The 18277-nt window shown below is 49.4% G+C and overlaps 1 protein-coding gene across 5 annotated transcripts in view; it reads left to right on the top strand.

Annotated features, from left to right (window-relative positions):
- Positions 1–3593: 3593 nt before the first annotated feature.
- Positions 3594–18277, top strand: part of GYPC (glycophorin C (Gerbich blood group)) — a 44502-nt gene continuing 29818 nt past the window's right edge. Inside the window, exon 1 of one of the 5 annotated variants that reach the window (XM_055380067.2) lies at positions 3594–4164. In XM_055380067.2, coding sequence (XP_055236042.1) covers positions 3790–4164 — 375 coding nt within the window. In that variant the 5' untranslated portion in view covers positions 3594–3789. The remainder of the gene's footprint in view (positions 4165–18277) is intronic. The other 4 variants (XM_063694732.1, XM_031008797.3, XM_063694730.1 and 1 more) reach the window with 4 other exon arrangements.

Genomic DNA, 18277 nt, shown 5'->3' on the forward strand with positions numbered 1-18277 from the left:
GTCTGATGTTCCAGGGCAGAAAGCATCCAGCACGGGTGAAAGATGTAGGCTGGGAGGCCAGACCCATCCCTCCTTTTCATGTTTTTCTGCCTGCTCTATATTCCCTGGAAGCTGGTTAGATGGCGCCCACTAGATTAAGGGTGGATCTGCCTTCCCCAGCCCACTGACCCAAATGTTAATCTCTTTTGGCAACCCTCTCATAGACATACCCAGGATTAATACTTTGTATCCTTCAATCCAATCAAGTTGACACTCAGTATTAACCATCACACCTCCAAATGGGGAAACAGTGTGAACAAAATATTCACCTAAAAGAAGCTGTGATTTGTAAATAAGCAAGTGACAGCATATTCGGCCTCTCTGGTAATCAAAGAAAATGCTGACACAAATAACTATGTATGTTTCTTTTCTACGGAATTAACTATGATTTTAAGTTTGCTGTTTAATTCTGGCAAGAGACTCTGAGATAAACACTGGTACTCTTGATTGGGAAGAAAGTAAAGGTTACAGCCAGAACTTATGAATGTATCAAAAGCTTTAAATGCATTTGTAACCTTTGATTGAGTAATTCTGCTTGTCAGAATATATGCTGAGGAAAAAATTATGAAATCCAGATATTTATGTTCATATGGTTATCACAGCACTATTCAACCAGCAAAGAAAATGAAACAACCTAGTAATTAAAATGAGTTAAAGAGCTTTTCTACTTTTATATGAGAAAATGCTCACGACATAATGTTTGGTAGTAAAAGCTCAGCACTTGAAATCATGTATTCAGTAAAATCTCAAGAGTATAAAGCAAATATTCGTAAATGCATAAAAAAGACTAAAGGTAGATAACCTTAATGTGCTGGAGATTGCAAGCAATTCTTAGGGTTTAGGTATCTTTTTGGCTTTTTCTTTATTGTTTTTTTCTTTTTGCACAAAGAGCATGTGTTACTGTGAGGAGGGGCAAAACCTTTCATTAAAGGCCCAAGCAACATCTACCTACCACCGTCTGTAAGGGCTCACCCAGGAGACAGCAACAGCAGCAGGGGACCTCCAACTCCGCTCCCAATAAGGAACTAGCACTGAGGATTTGGAAGGCAGTTTCCCATGAGTAGTTTCTTCCCTGAAGAGGAAGAGAAAATTCATCTCCAGGACTGGATCATACCATCTCACACCTTGGAGGGCTCTGCAGCTTGTATCAGCCACAGTACAGTCAATGAAGACACAGCTAGAACCGTCCATCCCGGCTGCACTGCAGAGCAAGTTCTTGTCACTGTGCTGAACTTCTGGGTTCTCATCTTTACAATGGACTCTTGGCAATACTCCGTTTAAGAGTATTTATGGGAACTAGACAAGATAAGAACTGGTTTATTATTGCAAGATATAGCTGAGTTTTTTTTTTTAATTTCATTAATAAATATCCAACACATGAAGACACACTAATAATACATTTCTTGACTTATGTCAGACTGTTACCATATAATTAAATTTTTCACATAATTATTTTCCCTTAAGAGTCATTTATTTAACATTAGACACTTTCATAGTTAAATTTTCTAAAATATATCAAATGTTTCCCTGTTAGCTAATTTGCTACACACTAAGACACACTATTTACTTTCTTTTTCAAATGACTTGGGGTCCTTACTATGAACAAAGTATGTGTTAGAGGAGGAAGGGGGCCAATATCTTTAAGTAACTCCAGTGTACTCTCCTTGTAATTACCTCTTTAATTATTATCGAATATATTACTCACAACAGCCTAACTTTGCAGATTGCTCCAATTTCCAGGCTGAGAAAAATGAGGCTCAGAGAAAGAAAGTGAAATGCTGAAGGTTATGCAGCTAGTAGGCAGTAGAGTAACTAACCCAGATTGAGTTCCAAAGCCCTGTGGTCTTTAATAGCGCAAGGAACTGTCACATCCTCCAGTGATGGCTGGAGCTGAGATTGCTTTAGTTCTGTAACAAATGCTACTTCGTTCTTGTATCTGACCTCTGCAGTTTGTGGGGCTTTCAATTTTCGCTGTTTAGTTCGTTAGTTTATTAATTTTTGGCTTCTTTTCTGTAAGGAATTCTCTGCAACATTTTGATGCCTTCAACCTGTCTTACCCTAAGAAATTAAGGAAATCTCTTATGATTACGTCTAAGGCCAGCAGTTTCTAAATGAGTCTGTAAAAGTGACTTCTCTAAGTGTGCTGCAATGACCTAATGACTTGTCCGTTGTTACCTGGCAGAACTTTCTGCTTCTTTCCAACTTTCCAGCTGCATTTCAGATAATTAAAGTTATTTTCTCTCAGGACAGGGGAGCAGGACTACTGTTCCACGTAGACATATGTGTATGTATTACCAAAAAAAAAAGTTAAACTGTTGAAGTAATCACGGGTGCAGTGGCTCAAGCCTGTAATCCCAGCACTTTGGAAGGCCAAGGTGGGTGGATCACCTGAGGTCGGGAGTTCGAGACCAGCCTGACCAACATGGAGAAACCCCGTCTCTACTAAAAATACGAAATTAGCCAGGCGTGGAGGCACATGCTGGTAATCCCAGCTACTCGGGAGGTTGAGGCAGGAGAATTGCTTGAACCCAGGAGGCGGAGGTTGTGGAGAGCTGAGATCACGCCGTTGGACTCCAGCCTGGGCAACAAGAGCAAAAACTCCATCTCAGAAAAATAAATAAATAAATAAATAAATAAAAATAAATTAATCGTTGCTCATTGCTGTTTATTAAATGCCTTTTCTGTTCCCACTGTGATTCTACAATCACTGCTTCTGTAAAACCCCGGAATGCAGGTGTTCTTGCCTCCATTTTATAGATGAGGAAATCAAGACTCAGGGCTTCCCCACCAGGCCAAAGGCATTCTGTGAGTAGTTTATTTCAATTCAACATGGCTGTGCTGCACATGGCAGTTGGAGTAGAGATCTATCAGCATCGGGGGTTCTTCATGATTTAACTAAAGTGAATCACCAGTGCTTTCCCACTGCGTCAAGAAGGCCTGGAGTTTGTGCAGCCCGGCTAGAGGTGAGCAAAGCCTCTGTGTTGCATATCTCCAGGGCGCAGCCTCTCATTGTATTCAATGTAGATGACAGCCCCAAAGGCACCGCCCATACATTGTACAGACAGCTGGCCTGGCTCTCCGGATTGTGCAGGACAGGCCTTAATGGCAGAAGGTAGGGGAGAGGTGGGCATCACAAAAGTGCTTGGGGAACTATAAAGTAAACAATGAAAAGCAGCACAGGAAGGTTCAGACATCACACAGGAGAAGCACAGGGTGTTCCCCTGGGTGGGGATTTAAAACAAGGGCCTCAAGTTCCCTGCCCTTGTCTCTGGGCAGAAGGGGCAGATAATGCTATGATACGTTTTTTGTAGGTGGTGCCATTTGACTGCATTTAACCAACAAAGGTATGTATCGAAATCCACGTGGAGGTTTTCATGGCAAAAGTAGAGAGAATTCACAAACTGCACTGTGTCTGGCAGCTTCAGACAAAAGCAATGGGAACAAATCAGGACTCTTGTCCAGCAGTTCTTCCTGTTTTGGAATGATCTTTGCTCAACAGCCCATCCATGAGTACAGGGCCCCCAAAGGCCAACAAGACAGGGACTCTCTCCAGGGACAAATGCCCCGCAGCTGAGAGAGGCCGCCCAGCTATCCAGCGGCCGCGCAGCCAAACAAGATTTCAACACAGGTCTGCCCTATTTGGTCACCATCCCCGACAGTGCTGGGCCAGGCCATCATGTCACATTGGGGAGTTTTCCCTGCACTCCAGGGGGAATTCTCAACTACAACCTCTGTATCCGGTAGTGGCAGATGGAAAGAGAAACGGTTAGAAAAGCGTGGTTCTTGCGCAGGAAAGTTGGAGCAAAGAAGAGTTCAGAAGTGGGCGGGTGTGTGTTTAAAAAAAAAAAAAAAAGGGGTGGAAACCCCACCAGCCAAGTCTGCAGAAAAAAAATAAATGAAGTCTGCCTATCTCCGGGCCAGAGCCCCTCCCCTCGGCCCGCGCGGGAGGAGTGTGACCCAGGTGCCGCTTCCTCTCGCCGCCGAGGGTCAGGAGACCGGGAGCGCGACCCTCCCCCGGCCCGGACCGGCCCGGCCTGGCCAGTCCCCGCGGTCTCTGCCCGGGCTGACGCCCAGGACTGTGGTCGACGAGAAGCCCCAACAGCACAGCGTGGCCCCTCAGCCTCGGTGAGTACCCGTCGTGGGGAAGGGTCCTGGGGACCCACTGGAGGCCGCGGCCCGCAGCAGCCAGGGGCCGAGCCACGGCCACGGACGCCCTGGTGTCCCGGTCCGTGCCCGGCCTCCGCTGGGCTCAGATCCCCGACTCCAGCCCCGGTTCCCCGGCGCCTGGGCTGCGCGGAGTCCCTGTCCCGCGTCCCGGACCCCTACGCGCAGCCTCCACGCGCTCCGAGCTGGAGAAGCCGCCAGCCCGCCCTCCCAGGGCGTGTCGCCCGCTTTCTGTTTCTTTGTGCGGGGCATGTGAAATGTGTGGGGCCAGAATTGTCTCCCTAAAGAACAGTTAGGTAAGAGTTCACATCACAAGTTGCTTCTGTGCTGCTCCCCAGCCAGGGTCCGACCGGCCAGGCTCCGGTGAACTCCAGGCAACTCCAGCCTTGCCCAGGGACTTGCTCGCTCCGCTGGGCGCCGCAAAGGCACACAGATGCGAGGGAATCCTGCAGCCTGGATCCTTTGGGGATTTGTAATTCCTCGCTGCTGGTTTTCTCTTTTAAACCATCACGTTTTCTTGCTGAGAGGAAATCATATGCGATGAAAGTCTTTGTAGATGCTTGGAAACATTGCTGGGCCTCTCTCTGCCCTCTTCCTCTGCCGTTGGACTTTTGCAATAAAAACTACCATTTGATTTTACCAAAAAACCTAATGTACATCCCTCTTACCCCCACCCTGCCTCGGTCTGATTCTTGGAGTCTGTCAGAGAGGAGATATCCTGAGCCTATCATGTGACAATGATACCTTATTGATATGATAATGATATGGGTATTGGAGACACCAACTCTTTTATAAGTCTTTGAAATCCAGGGAGTTGTGAGGCCTCACCCCTCACCCCGCCTGAGCTTGGAGCTTGGCGTGGAGGAGTGCTGCTTTGGTCTACGTGTGTACACGGCACTCCATGTGCCTGTGGTTGTGCTTGCGTCAGCCTGGGAGTGCGCAGGCATCAGTGGTGCTTGGGAGTGAGGCCCCTCAGTCTGCACTGGGATCATCTGCACTGCCTATAAACAAGGCAGCCTCTCTTAGCTCCAGTTTCCTCATCTGCAAAGTAGGAAAGTAGAAATAATAACAGGAGATAACTCATCCAGCAGTAAGAAGTGCGTATAAATGTCCCGGCACGGAGACTGACACATCCTAAGTGCTGGATCCGTGCTGGGCATGTTTATATAATTGTACATGAGACTGTGGTTCTCGGAGCACGTAACTTGAGCATATGTTTATGTGTGTGTATACGGCGGGTCCTGGGTTAAAGGGACAGAAGCCACTGTCATTATTCCAATTCAGTCACTGAGGAGGTGAGGCTGAGAGGCATTCTCATGTCTGAAGAGGATGGGCTTGCCTGACCCCCGCCCCCGTGAGCAGCCCAGCCCAGCCCAGCAGCCCAAGCAGTTCTCCAGGACTCAGGTTTCAGACCTTCAACACTTGCCTTGGGAGACAAACAGCGGTGCAGCCCTTGCTTGCAAGCCATTCCACATTAGACTTCGGATTGATTTATGGCACGATCCCTGCTGTGCGAGAACTGCAGGGGGTGGGGGGCGGCTATTTCTTGCTGCTAACTCAGGCAGGATGTGTCTATATCCTGTCTCAGTTTATGTAGCTGCTCATCAGAGCCAGAGGTTAGAGCGGAGAGGACCCACTTCCGCCAGGCCGGCCTGCTCTGCTCAGCTCAGCTGGGCTAGGCCCCAATGCCACAGTTACTGCGCGTGAGTCATGCACAGCAATCCGTTGCCTTGCCCTTGGATGGAAGGGGTCAAGGCTCAGTGAGAAGACGGCCAGGTTTGGCAGCTTTATATAGAATTCACTGCCTCTGGCAGAAGCAGAGGACTGCATTAAGTGCCAAATGAAATTCCACCTCAGCCATTGCTCAATTCCTCCAGATGTCACTGGCACTGGGAGTCACATGATGTTGGTGGTCAGCAGCTGGACCCTTCCAAGGGTGCCCGTGGTTGGGCAAGTATTTCTGCGGACTTGCAGAGCTCCCTGGGGAGCAAAGGGTTGTGAAGTACAAGGCATTCTGCACTTGTAGTGGGAACAAGTGAACCCATCTGCAGTGAGTAGGAAGAGGTCCCCTCAACAGAGGTGAGAGGTTGGGCCAAGTCAAGTCAGTTTGCCTCTTCAGGTGGCAGACCTGTATGTACATCTATGCCTCAAGTGCCTGTCTGAGGCCACAGCCAAAACATCTTCCAGTAACTGAGCATACCCAGTGGGCCAACAAGCACGCTCTAAATACAAAACCAAACAAACAGTAAAGTTAACAGTGAATGAAGAGTTAAAAATAGGAGAAAGACACCTTCTCCCTACCTCAATGGCAATAACCTTATTTATTGAGGATAATCCTTCTAGAAGTAAATTTGCTGATACAAATATTTCTTATTTTACATAATAAAAATACATTTTATATATTTTACTTCATCTTGTTTTTTTCCATCAGAATATCTCTTAAAGGTTATACCTTGTTATTTTCTTTAACCAGTTCCTCTGCTGATGGGCATTTAGGCTGTATGCAGACTTCATTTAATTTTTTTAAACCACACAGTAGTCCTGTGACAATGAGTAAGGAGGATTTTACATGCATGTGTCTGTAAACTGTTAGGAGAAATTCTCCCACCTCAGCATTTGATTTCTGGGACAAAGTGTGTATTCATTTAAAATGTTAGTAGATCTTAAGAAACTACCCTCCTAAAGGTCACACCGGTTTCTCATGCTCACAAATAGCCTATGAAAGTCACTATTTCCCTGCATCCTCACTTACACTGCATTTTTTATCTTGGCCAAACCGAGAGGTAAAAAAACAAAACAAACGCTGTCACTTTGGAATGAGCCTCTGTAATTAAGTGAGACTGAGCATGTTTTCTTACTTCCATAAGAGGTTGTATTACTTTTCTGGGAAGTGTCAGTTGATGCCTTTGTCCATTTCCTGTCAGCACCCCACCCCCGTGAGGAAACGTGCCCCAGAAGTGAAAGGACGTGTCCTCATCACATGATGAGTGAGGGGCAGAGCAGAGGCCAGAGCAACATCCGTGCTGTGGAGTCAGCCCTGGGTTTGACTGCCCTCCAATGTTCACCAGCTTTGGGAGAGAGAGGAAATACCTCAGCACCTCAGTTTTCCCATCTGTGAGTGGGAATGATAACAGCCACTTCCCCAGAGTCACCCGATGAGCAACAGCAGAAGGGCCTGGACCTGCTCCCAGTGGCAGAGGCTTGGGAGGTGGCTTTTGTTAGCGGAATTTATTGTAGCAAACCTGGCCTGAGGATGCTGGTAATTTCAGGAGTCGCCCTCCAGACAGCTGTTGTTTTTCGCTTTTGATAAAATAACAACAAACTTAGATGCCGAGCCCTGGTAAGGGGCTTTCCTGGGTCTCCCCTGCATACCTGCTATGATAGGCATTTTCTTTTCTTTTTCTTTCTTTTCTTTTCTTTTCTTTTTTTTTTTTTTGAGACAGAGTCTCGTGCTCTGTCACTCTGGCTGGAGTGCAGTGGTGTGATCTCAGGTCATTGCACCCTCCACCTCCTCCACCTCCTGCGTTGAAGAGATTCTCTGCCTCAACCTCCCAAGTAGCCAGGACTACCGGCACACGCCACCACACCCAGCTAATTTTTGTATTTTTTGTAGAGACTTTCGGATGAAACACCAGAGGCTTGGGGGAGATAAGCTGCCACAGGGCACCCAGGCACTGAGGGCGCAGCCAGGCTGTAGTTACAAACTGCCAGACCCCACAGGCAACTGAGGCCAACCCAAGGGGAGAGTTGCAGGGTATGTGGGCCCACAGCTTGTATGTGCCAGGCAGGGCCTGCTGCTGTAGCTCTGCACACTGAGGAACTGCACGCACAGACACTCAGGACCTGCCTGCCTCCCCCAGCTCCTCAGCCGGGCCTGTGTCCCACCCCAGTCCACCGTTGTGTCCATGCTGTGCTTTCTGTGGTCAGGCCTGGCCTGCTCTGGGCTGCGGCTGCCCTTGCCCGCCTTAGCAGCTGGCTCGGGGTGGCCCTTGAGCCCTCCCTCATGCACCGTCCCAGGCTTGCTGCGTTTCCAGCTGCACCTCTCACAACTGCTCACGACAGGCCCCTCAACACACCGCGGGCCTGGCACACACTCACCTGCTGGTCTGCTAGGACCCAGTTTCCCAAGCCTAGAAAACGACCCACCACAGCCTTGGGCACAGTTTGCAGCCCTGACAGATTCCTGAGTCTGCCTTTTCCCAGAGTTCTGACCTCTCCAGGGGCTCTGTGACCCTGCCTGTCCCCCACTCAGGGCCTGTCACAGAGAGGGGTTTGCTGAGCCACTTACAGGCAGGTGGATGATTGCAGGGATGACCCAAGGCCCACGCTCCCAGGACTGCCACCATTCCAATACCAAAAGAGCCTTTAAAAAGCCTTCACTCAGGAGCTCCTGGTCCAGAACTTGGCATGGACTTGGAGGCCAGTAAATACTAAGTTGAAATGGACAGGAGTCAACCCCAAACAAATTCTAAAGGCATAATTGTTGGGCCCCAGGGATCCCACCTAGTCCTTCCCACCTTCTCACCCAGCTGGGGTTCATTTTCATATCCACTCCCTTCCCCTACCCCACCTCCCTCTCATCTTGGCCTGGGGTTTTCTTCAGATCCTTACATAATCAGAACTTCTGACAGAATGCTGGCTCCTCTCCTTAGACTATACATTTTCATTTTTCTACATTCTTCCAGAACAATGTTCCTATACAAAATCTTAACCCATGGCAGAAACTGGCAAGAGCCCATTTCCCATGTGCAGGCAGAGCCAGGCCCGCAACACTGGGTTCCTTCTTAGGCAAGGTGAGGGTTGGGTGGGCCCTGGCGTGACTTCTCCAGCCCCTGGAGAGCCTCTGCAGTTCTGACCCCTTCACAAGTGAGCCCTGGGCTTGGTGAGGGGTGCCTGCCTCTCCTGGCATCCCCCAGCTGCAGATGGGGGCAGAGCAAGACTTGCTGCCGACCTGCCTGGCTCTGTGGTCCCTGCTCCCTCTCCTGTTCTGCTGGCGTCACCACCCCTCCTTCAGAACTCTCTATGGAATTGCATTCTAGTCTGTCTTGCTTCTGCTTATGCATGTGAAAGCCAGATGCCCCTTTTCTCTCTCTCTCTTTTTTTTTTTTTTTTGATATGGAGTTTTGCTCTTGTTGCCCAGGCTGGAGTGCAATGGCGCAATCTTGGCTCGCCGCAACCTGCGTCTCCTGGGTTCATGCGATTCTCCTGCCTCAGCCTGCCGAGTAGCTGGGATTACAAGCGTGCACCACCATGCCTGGCTAATTTTGTATTTTTAGTATAGACAGGGTTTCTCCATGTTGGTCAGGCTGGTCTCGAACTCCCAACCTCAGGTGATCTGCCCTCCTTGGCCTCCCAAAGTGCTGGGATTACAGGCGTGAGCCACTGTGCCCAGCCTACCAGATGCCCCTTCTCTTATTGCCAAAACACTGTGGTCACACACTGCTTGGGGCCCAGCAGGCACAACAGTGACCCCTTTCCAGGGCTCAGGGGAGGAAGCTCCGCTTCGGGGCATGTAGAGCCAGCCCTGGGCAGGGTGGCCTTGGTTATCTCCCTGCACCCCTGGCACACCCTGATGGCGCTGATGGCACTGTTTATCTGCACTTTGCACATGATGGTCTTGACTGACACATCCTCGCAGGGAGCCACTGCCAGGGCGCCTCACACCCGCTGCTCCCACACGCAGTGGGCATTTTTACGAGGGGCTCAGGCACAGGGTCTCCAGCTGACCCAGCCCAGCACTGCCACTCTTCCTCCTTGAACTCTGGAATGGAGAATCTTCACATGTTGTCAGCAGCCGATGGGCACATGTATTCTCAGCACAGTCTTAAAAGGGGGGAAATTATGGGTTGCCAGATCAAAACCTGATAAAACAATGATGCCTCTGGTGTGGGGCCCAGCCAAGCCCTTCTCCTGTATTCACCGGGCAACAGGGGCCTATTGGATATGAAATCCACTTTCGCTTGAGAAACTCATCCAGTGCTCTTGCTGAAACCTACACACAGGCCTTAGCAATGCTTGAAGCTTCAAGTTCAGGTTCCCCTTCTGTATTTTTTTTTAAACCTTTAGCTCAAATAGACTTTGTGTCAATTTGCTAGTGATAAAGGGTTAGCTTTGAAATCTGAGGATCAGGTTTTGGGTCTGGATCCACTATGAGCTGGCTGTGACCTGGGACAAGTTGCTGGTCCATCGTCTGGCACAGGGATGGCTTCACAGGGATGGGACCTGCCCAGCAGGGTCCTGCACTTCCTAGGTTTAATGCTCTGTCACTGCTATATTCAAATTCTTCTCTTTCGAACAAGGGGCCTCATGTTTTTATTTTGCACTGGGCTCTGCAAATTCTACAGCTAGTCCTGAACCTGTCAATGGAGCTAATAACCGTCTCTACCTCAGGGCTTTGTTCTGAGGATTCAGTGTATTCTCACAGATAAACATCCTAGTGTAGTGCCTGGTATGTGCTCATAATTGTGCTTAATTGCTTCCGCTCACTTAAGCTTCCGCTCACTTAAGCTTGCGTGTGTGCTTAAACGCCAGCTTCCTCCCCCCTGCCCTGCTCCCTCCTTGCTCTCCAGACTCCTCAGATGTTTGCCCCTTTGCCACTGAAAGTCATACCCAATGACAGGGGGCCATCTGCATCTGTGTGGTCCCACAGAGACCAGGGCAAGGCCCTCTTGCTCCTGATGCTGCTCCTTCATGGTTTTTATTGTTTTTGTTTTTCTTTTGAGATGGAATCTTGTTCTGTCCCCAGGCTGGAGTGCAGTGGCATGATCTTGGCTCACTGCAACCTCCGACTCCCTGGTTCAAGCGATTCTCCTGCCTCAGCCTCCCGAGTTGCTGGGATTACAGACATGTGCCACCACGCCCAGCTAATTTTTGTATTTTTAGTAGAGATGGGGTTTCACCTCGTTGGCCAGGATTGTCTCAATCTCCTGACCTGATCTGCCCACCTTGGCCTCCCAAAGTGCTGGGATTACAGGCATGAGCCACCACACCCAGCCTCCTTCATGTTTTTATCCAAGAGTCAGCACTGCAGTGGAGACAGCCCAGAAAACACACGCAGGCCCTGCTCTTGGCCACGCACGCCAGCTGTGTGATGGGGAGCAAGCCTCTTACCTTCCGGAGCTCCATTTCCTCACATCACCCTGGAGAGAGGTCATCTTTACCCCCACCTCATCTGGGCACCAGCCCCTCAACCACTCATACCTTGGCCATCTGGTTCTCCACGGAGAAGAGTAGGCTCTTTGAAAGCACCGTATGAGTGAAGGAATGAGTGAATGAGTCAGCAAACGGATGGAGGGATGTGAAGGTCCATCCATGTAGGCAAGCAGGGTCTGCAGAGAATGCCCTGGGCCCCAGCATTCACTGCACCCTCTCCCTGCCCTGGGCGAGGCCCTGACCCTGGTGCACTCTAAGCTCCTCTCAGCTCAGCCCCGACCTCTCCCCCTGCCTGCCAGTGCCCCTCCCCTGAGTGTGAAGCGGGGGGCCTCCTTCCCACGGCTCACCTGGCCCTAATGCGCCCTACCTTTCAATGTCTTCTTTAGGCAGTCATTTCTCCTTTTTCCTTCATGCTCCCCTTTGAATGGGCTTGGAGCTGGGTCTCTCTAAGGTTCTGCTCTCTCTCTCTCTCTCTCTCTCTCTCTCTGGAGAAAGCTCCTTCTCAGCCTTTTCCAGCTTTTCCAGGTCCCAAACTCCTGGGAGGGGAGCCAGGCCTTGCTTGATCATGCCCTGGATGGACTTGTCATATGAATCCCTTTCCTTCAACGTCTGCAAAACTTCTCATTTTAGCGAGATTAATTTCAGTTATGGTTGAAAATCCTGAGTATTCCCTTTTTAAAAAATTTTCATAGTCTTTTTTTTTCTTTGTCACTGATTCTCTACACTATCCTGAGCCATCCTCCTCATCTGGTGACTGTAGCCCTGTCTCAGAGAGTAGAGATGAGGCTCCACTCCACAGACGCCATCTCATGTAGCCCTCTGGCAGCCCCAGGGAGGTATTTTTATCTCCATTTTGCATGTGATGATACCGAAACTAGCAAGTGGATGTGACTTCCAGTCCCTCACACCTCCTTCTCTTCCCCCTCTACATTGAAAGCTCGGCCAGGGCCTGACCCCAGATGCAGTGCTCAGAGACCACAGTGCTTCTAGAGGCCCACAACAGTATTAGAGCTTCTTTTAAAATCAGAAGGAAGGAAATGAACCTCTAAGATCAAATAGTACATTTGCCTTTATACCAATGCAGCTATACAATATGATTTCTAACATTTGGGAGGAGAAGGGACCCGTAAGGTAAAGCACCTTGGCCCATGGAAGTCACCCTGTGACCTGAGCTCAGCCCATTGGAGGTTGAGGGGCTGAAGCCCACTGCCTCTGCTCTCCCTGCCTGAATCTGCCCCTTGCTCCCAGGGCTCTGATCCTCCTCTACGTTGGCAGTCCTGGTTCCTTAGCAGTTCTGTCTGTCACGGGAGGACTCCCTGGGCTGGGCATCTGCAGGGGCAGCCTCTACCTCTCCCTGTGGGACTTCACTAACACAGCTGGAGTAGGTGCTAGGGAGGCTCAGGTCATGCACTACTTGCTGTCTTTCTCTCTCTCTCTCTTTCTCTGTGTCTCTCTCATTTTCTATCTCCATCTTTCTCTTACTCTTTTGGCCTTTTAAGTCAGAAGAATAGGCTACTCTTCACTTACAAGTTTAAAAATAAGTTGTCTTTGCCCTATTTCATTATTGCAGAAGCAATTCAGGTTCATTGTAGAATTGTAGGAACAAGATCAAGAGGAAGGATGTAGGAAGAATCTCTATGGGGAAGAGGGTGACTTTGAGATACAGTCTCTTGCCCTGATCTGAGCTTTCAGTTACCTAAGGTACAGTACAGTAAGATACTGAGAGAGAGAGAGAGAGACTAGTTCATATAACTTTTATACAGTACGTTGTTACAATTGTTTTACTTCATTATTCATTGTTGTTAATATCTTACTGTGTCAAATTTATAAAATAAACTTTATCATAGTTATTCGCATATAGGAAAACTATCATGTATGTAAGGTTCAGTGGTATCTCTGGTTTCAGGCATCCGCTGGGGGTCTTGGAAAGCATCCCCCATAGGTAAGGGGGAACCACCGACTCATGGGACAGATAGATGATCACCCAGTGGCAGCTCGGAGGGAGATTAGGGCACAGATAAGGCTGGAGGACGTCAGTGTAAAGAGGCCACCCTGTGAGGGGCCCAGAAGGGAGCCCTGGAGACCCTCTGGGTGCATTGATCACCTCAGATGGGGGCCCAAGGGATGCCGACGCAGGGCAAAGCACTACAGCAGACTCAGCACAGGTGCCTGGGGCTGTGCACGCCCTGGCAAGCGCCCACTCTGCCCTGCTCCGCGCCTAGTGAGGATGTGTAACACACACAGTGCCTCCTTTAATGCTGAAGGCATCACACAGATGCAGATATTATTAATTCCAGTTTAGGAAGACAAAAAGTGAGGCTCAAAGAGGTGATTTCCCCAGTGCTTCCCTGTGCATCACTGACACGCTCTCTCCTGGAAGCCAGGTGTGTCTTCCTCCAGCTCTGGGACTCTGCAGCCTGCCCTGCTGGGGGGGGGCTGCCCATGACCCCTTGCCCTTCTGCTCAGCTTGTTACAGCCCTGAGGTCGCTCTCCTGGCCTCTGAAGAAAAGGCCTTTCTTTGTTCCCCCCACACCCGGAACCACTTGTGTTCCCTCTGCCGTCCTCCGCAGGCACCCACCTGTGTCCCAGCAGCTGCGAATGCAGTGCTCAGAGTGGTACACAAGGGCTGGGTTGTGACAGTCCTGCCAGCCCAGGCCAACCCACTCTTCCCCCGGGGAAGGAGTGGGCAGCTGCCTCCCAAGGTCACTACAGGGGCACTGGGAGAGAATAATGCCCCCACCAACTCCTGGCCAATTCCTGGAATGCCTCCACCGTGGAACCACCCCTGGGCTGGCAACTTTATTCTGTGTTAAAGTACAACAAGCCAGCCGGAGGATCATTGTCACTGCATGACAGCAATTTCTGTTACACTTTGCTAGGCACTTTCAAATCTGTTTCCTCTCTTCATTCGAGAGATACTAGTCTCCCTCTTTCGCAGGTAAATAAAGCAGACCTCAGGAAAGTTCAGTGACTTGGCAGAATTTACACAACCAGGTTGCAATAGAGGAGCCAGAATGGACCAGTCCTCGGTCCCTGACTCCTTTGTGAGTATACTGTTCAGGCCACTGAAACTCATTCATCATTCTTAAGTGGGAGGGGCTGAGGCTGAAGAGTCATTGCAAGTAAGAAACTGTGATGCTGGCCTTCCATTCTCCTGCCCCCCTCCCCTCCCTCCCTACACACACACACACACGCACACACACACATATGCACGCACACACACAAGCACACACACATTTCTTCCTACACACCATCTCCTTGCGTTTCTTAGCAGCAGACAGGTATCAGCCCCAGACCTGAGGCAGACCCTTGGGGATCTGGTTCGGGACAGGGCAGACAGGCATTTGGTGCATGGATCCTACTGACCTCCCAAAGATAACTAGAAACAAATGTAAGAACTGCTGCCTACAACATCTTTTTGCCTTGGGTGTTAGGTGCCCCATGCTTTTGAAACTTTTTCTACTCCACTATTTTTAGGACTCTGTTCCCACTTCTTTGCTCAGTGTAGAGCATCTGCCATGTAGAATATCTCCTCATAGCCTCTTCTGTCTGCTTGTCACTCAAGGTCGTTGTAGCCATCAGACCCCACCTAGCAGACAGAGGATTTAGAGACAGAGGATTTAGAGATACGTGGATTTAGAAAATTCAGCAAGACTGTTTTGCTTATTTTTGGTTTGGGTTCAGCACTAAGTCTCCCATACCCTTCTGCAATGAATCCCTCCGGAGTGTATCAGTAAAGAAAACAGAAACAACCTTCCCCAATCATACCCCAGCAGTTAAATATTTGGGTCAGTTTCCAGACATGACTCCTACATGCATTGCCTATCACATGATCTGGATATCTTTTTTTTTTTCTTTTTCTTTTTTGGAGATGGAGTCTTGCTCTTGTTGCCCAGGCTGGAGGGCAGTGGCATGATGTCGGCTCACTGCAACCTCCTCCTCCCAGGTTCAAGCAATTCTCCTGCCTTAGCCTCCCGAGTAGCTGGGATTACAGGCATGCGCCACCACGCCTGGCTAATTTTATATTTTTAGTAGAGACGGGGTTTCTCTATGTTGGTCAGGCTGGTCTCAAACTCCCAACCTCAGGAGATCCGCCCGCCTTGGCCTCCCAAAGTGCTGGGATTAGAGGCATGAGCCACCACGCCTGGCCTGTGGAGTCCTTTTCTAAGTTCCAAGTCTGCAGGGACCTCTTGTGTAGCAGGTGACCTGAGCCCTGAGCCTTGAACTTTTCATCCACTTATAGTGAATACAGTCAAGAGCCCCACCATTCAGATCATCCCAGTCCAATCTGATGCATTTGATTTTAATCCGGGGAGTCCCTCCTGCATGCAACGTGCTGCACAGGAGACATAAAGGGACAAAGACCATATCTTCAAAGGGGCTTCAGCCTAGTAAGGAAGGGGAGATCCAGGAGCATCAGAAAACAGAATAAGTCAAAATGCTGATTAGAGACACGTGGCCCAGCAGACTGCTTGCTGCACCTGGCTCAGACACAGGTAACAGTACCAGGCTGCTTTGAGATGAAGGCCACATCTTCCTGAACTTTCAAAAGAAGGGGGTCTTCACCTGGGATCCCCACCCTAAAAGTCACACACACACAAAAGAGTGTCACAACTACCAATCTCTATTGCAGTATTTTTGTTTTTGACTTTTTTTGCAGCAGTGGCGATTTTATAAAATTAATTCTTAGATGAAGCCTAGAGATACATAAGAGATAAAAGTCCATCTGACCCATTTGAGTAAGGAATAAGGCCTGGTGGCCACACCCCCAGGGCCGCTTGTGATGGCTCACTCCCGAGACAAGTTTGAGATCTCCTGCCTGGTGCCTTCCAGAGCCAGAGCAGTTAACTGATGCTCGGTCACTATTTGCTCTCAGGGAGGACACTTTGAGGCCTGGATCTCAGATGATCCCTCCATAGCAGACGTCTCTACCCCAGGCAGTTGTAAAATGCTCTCATTGTGGTTAAATATTTGCCTACAGCCAACTACAATGCACACACAGCTGTTTATCACTTTACCAATTAGTTCCATGAGAAAAATGCTTATCAAACTTCAGAAGGTCTACGCTCAAACTCCAGGAAGAAAATCTGAAATGTTAAAAAAGAGACTGGATACAAAATTGGATTGCGAGAGCAATTCATCCGCAAGCAATTACTGATCACTTTATACATCCCTGGTTCCACCATCATTGGAAACACTTGGCGTTATGGTGGTTCTCCCCTGCCGTCAGTCCTCAGAATTGAGAGGGGACAAAGATGTGAGATGAGATGGCTGCCCTCGAAGCCTTGCTGGGCTTCTTGGGACAGCAAGGTTCACATCATGACAGGAATAAAATGCATCCAGTCTTCCTGGTGAGAAATTTCTTATCACACGAATTCAGGTTTCGGATCGAATTGCCTATGACTTACTGCGATTAGTTGCTGAACTGGCTCAATAGCTATCTAGCTACTTAGAGAATAACTTCAAGGAGTATAATTCCCCCAACGTAAATGGGTGCTTTTCTAGCTAATAGGAAATTATAGTAAATTTTGACCTAGTTAGACATCGTCGCAGCTTGTTGAATTAAAATCTTGTGCTTGAAGAGACAAGTTGTCGGTGATCAATGCTGACTGCTGAGGATGCTCTAACTCTGGAGAATGAATTGGTAAAGACAAGTTGCAGGGATACAAAGCAGGAAGAGCAGTGCTAATGTCCAGAGCTCACTACGTGCGCAGTGTTGCCTGGCGACATTTGTCCCTGGTCATCATCCTGTGCTGCGAGTGGATGCTCCAGGCCGTGCCCCATCCTCAGGGTACAGGACACGTCTGTGAGTGTCAGGGTTGTGATTCAAGCCCAGGGGTTCCAACCCCTAGGCTATCTCTTCATCCCTGCACAGCACTACCCCTCCCTCATATGTGCAGAAACTGGGGAGTTTCAAGGAAGAACAGAGTATCCTCTCCCAGAAGGAGGGAGAGAAAGTTGGTTCAAGCAGGCTGTCGAGTACATTGATTTATATCAGGCCTTGGTAATTCGCCCTGGGTCATTTCTTATTTCAGAATCCTGGAGCCTCTGAAAAACCCTTTTGGGACAGGCTATTTTTAAACAATTTATTTGAGCGAAATGAAGCTTGTCACTCACTGAGAAAACCAACAATGCTAGAGGAAGTCAAAATGCCTCTTTCAGGACGTGGCGGTCACAGGCGGATGAAATCCACGGTGTTCGTTCGAAGTTCCTATGAGCTAGTGTTTCCCGCTCATGGGCACTTCTGAGCCTTATTATTATTATTTCCTGGAGGCTTTTGTCCTCTGCCTAACTCTCTTCATGGTCCTAATCTCTTCTGTTTCCAGGGTGGTGCTTTTGGTAAAAGTCTTCTCTGAGGTTGCAACATCTCAGAGGCACAATTATCTGAGTTTCTGGCCACATCTCGTCTTCCTCGGCCCAGGGCTGTGGGAACAGAGGCTGAACTGTCTGGAGGATGAAAGGATGAAAGGCTGGCCTCTCACTGCCCTGCCTCCTGCCCTGAGAGCCCCAGTGGTTCTCAAAGACGGTTCTCCTTTGAATTCCCTGCGTGTGAGGCCCTCCCCAAGGAAAAACAAGTTCTCTCTGCTCCAGTTCACGATGTCTCCTTCTGAGACCGCAGCTCCCACTCAGGGAGGCTTGTGCTGCAGCACGCCACTGCCCAGAGCTGCTCTAGCCTCACTGGACCAAGCCTTAAGTTTAGCCAGGACTCACTTGCTGGGGCCCTTCTGGGACACCCCGATTCCACCCCGGGGCTCAGGATTGCCTGGAGAAATCTCACTGTGCAGCGCCTCTCCAACCAGTGCACTCACAGAGGGGCACAAAGAGCCCAGCAGGCCACCCACCTCACCTCCCCATTGCTGTCTCGGCCCTGCCATGAGCCAGTGAGGGTGGCTTTGGGGTACTGGTTTCACCCCCTTTGGCC

The sequence above is a fragment of the Gorilla gorilla genome, chromosome 11 (assembly GCF_029281585.2).
Source record: "Gorilla gorilla gorilla isolate KB3781 chromosome 11, NHGRI_mGorGor1-v2.1_pri, whole genome shotgun sequence".
NCBI lineage: Eukaryota > Metazoa > Chordata > Mammalia > Primates > Hominidae > Gorilla > Gorilla gorilla.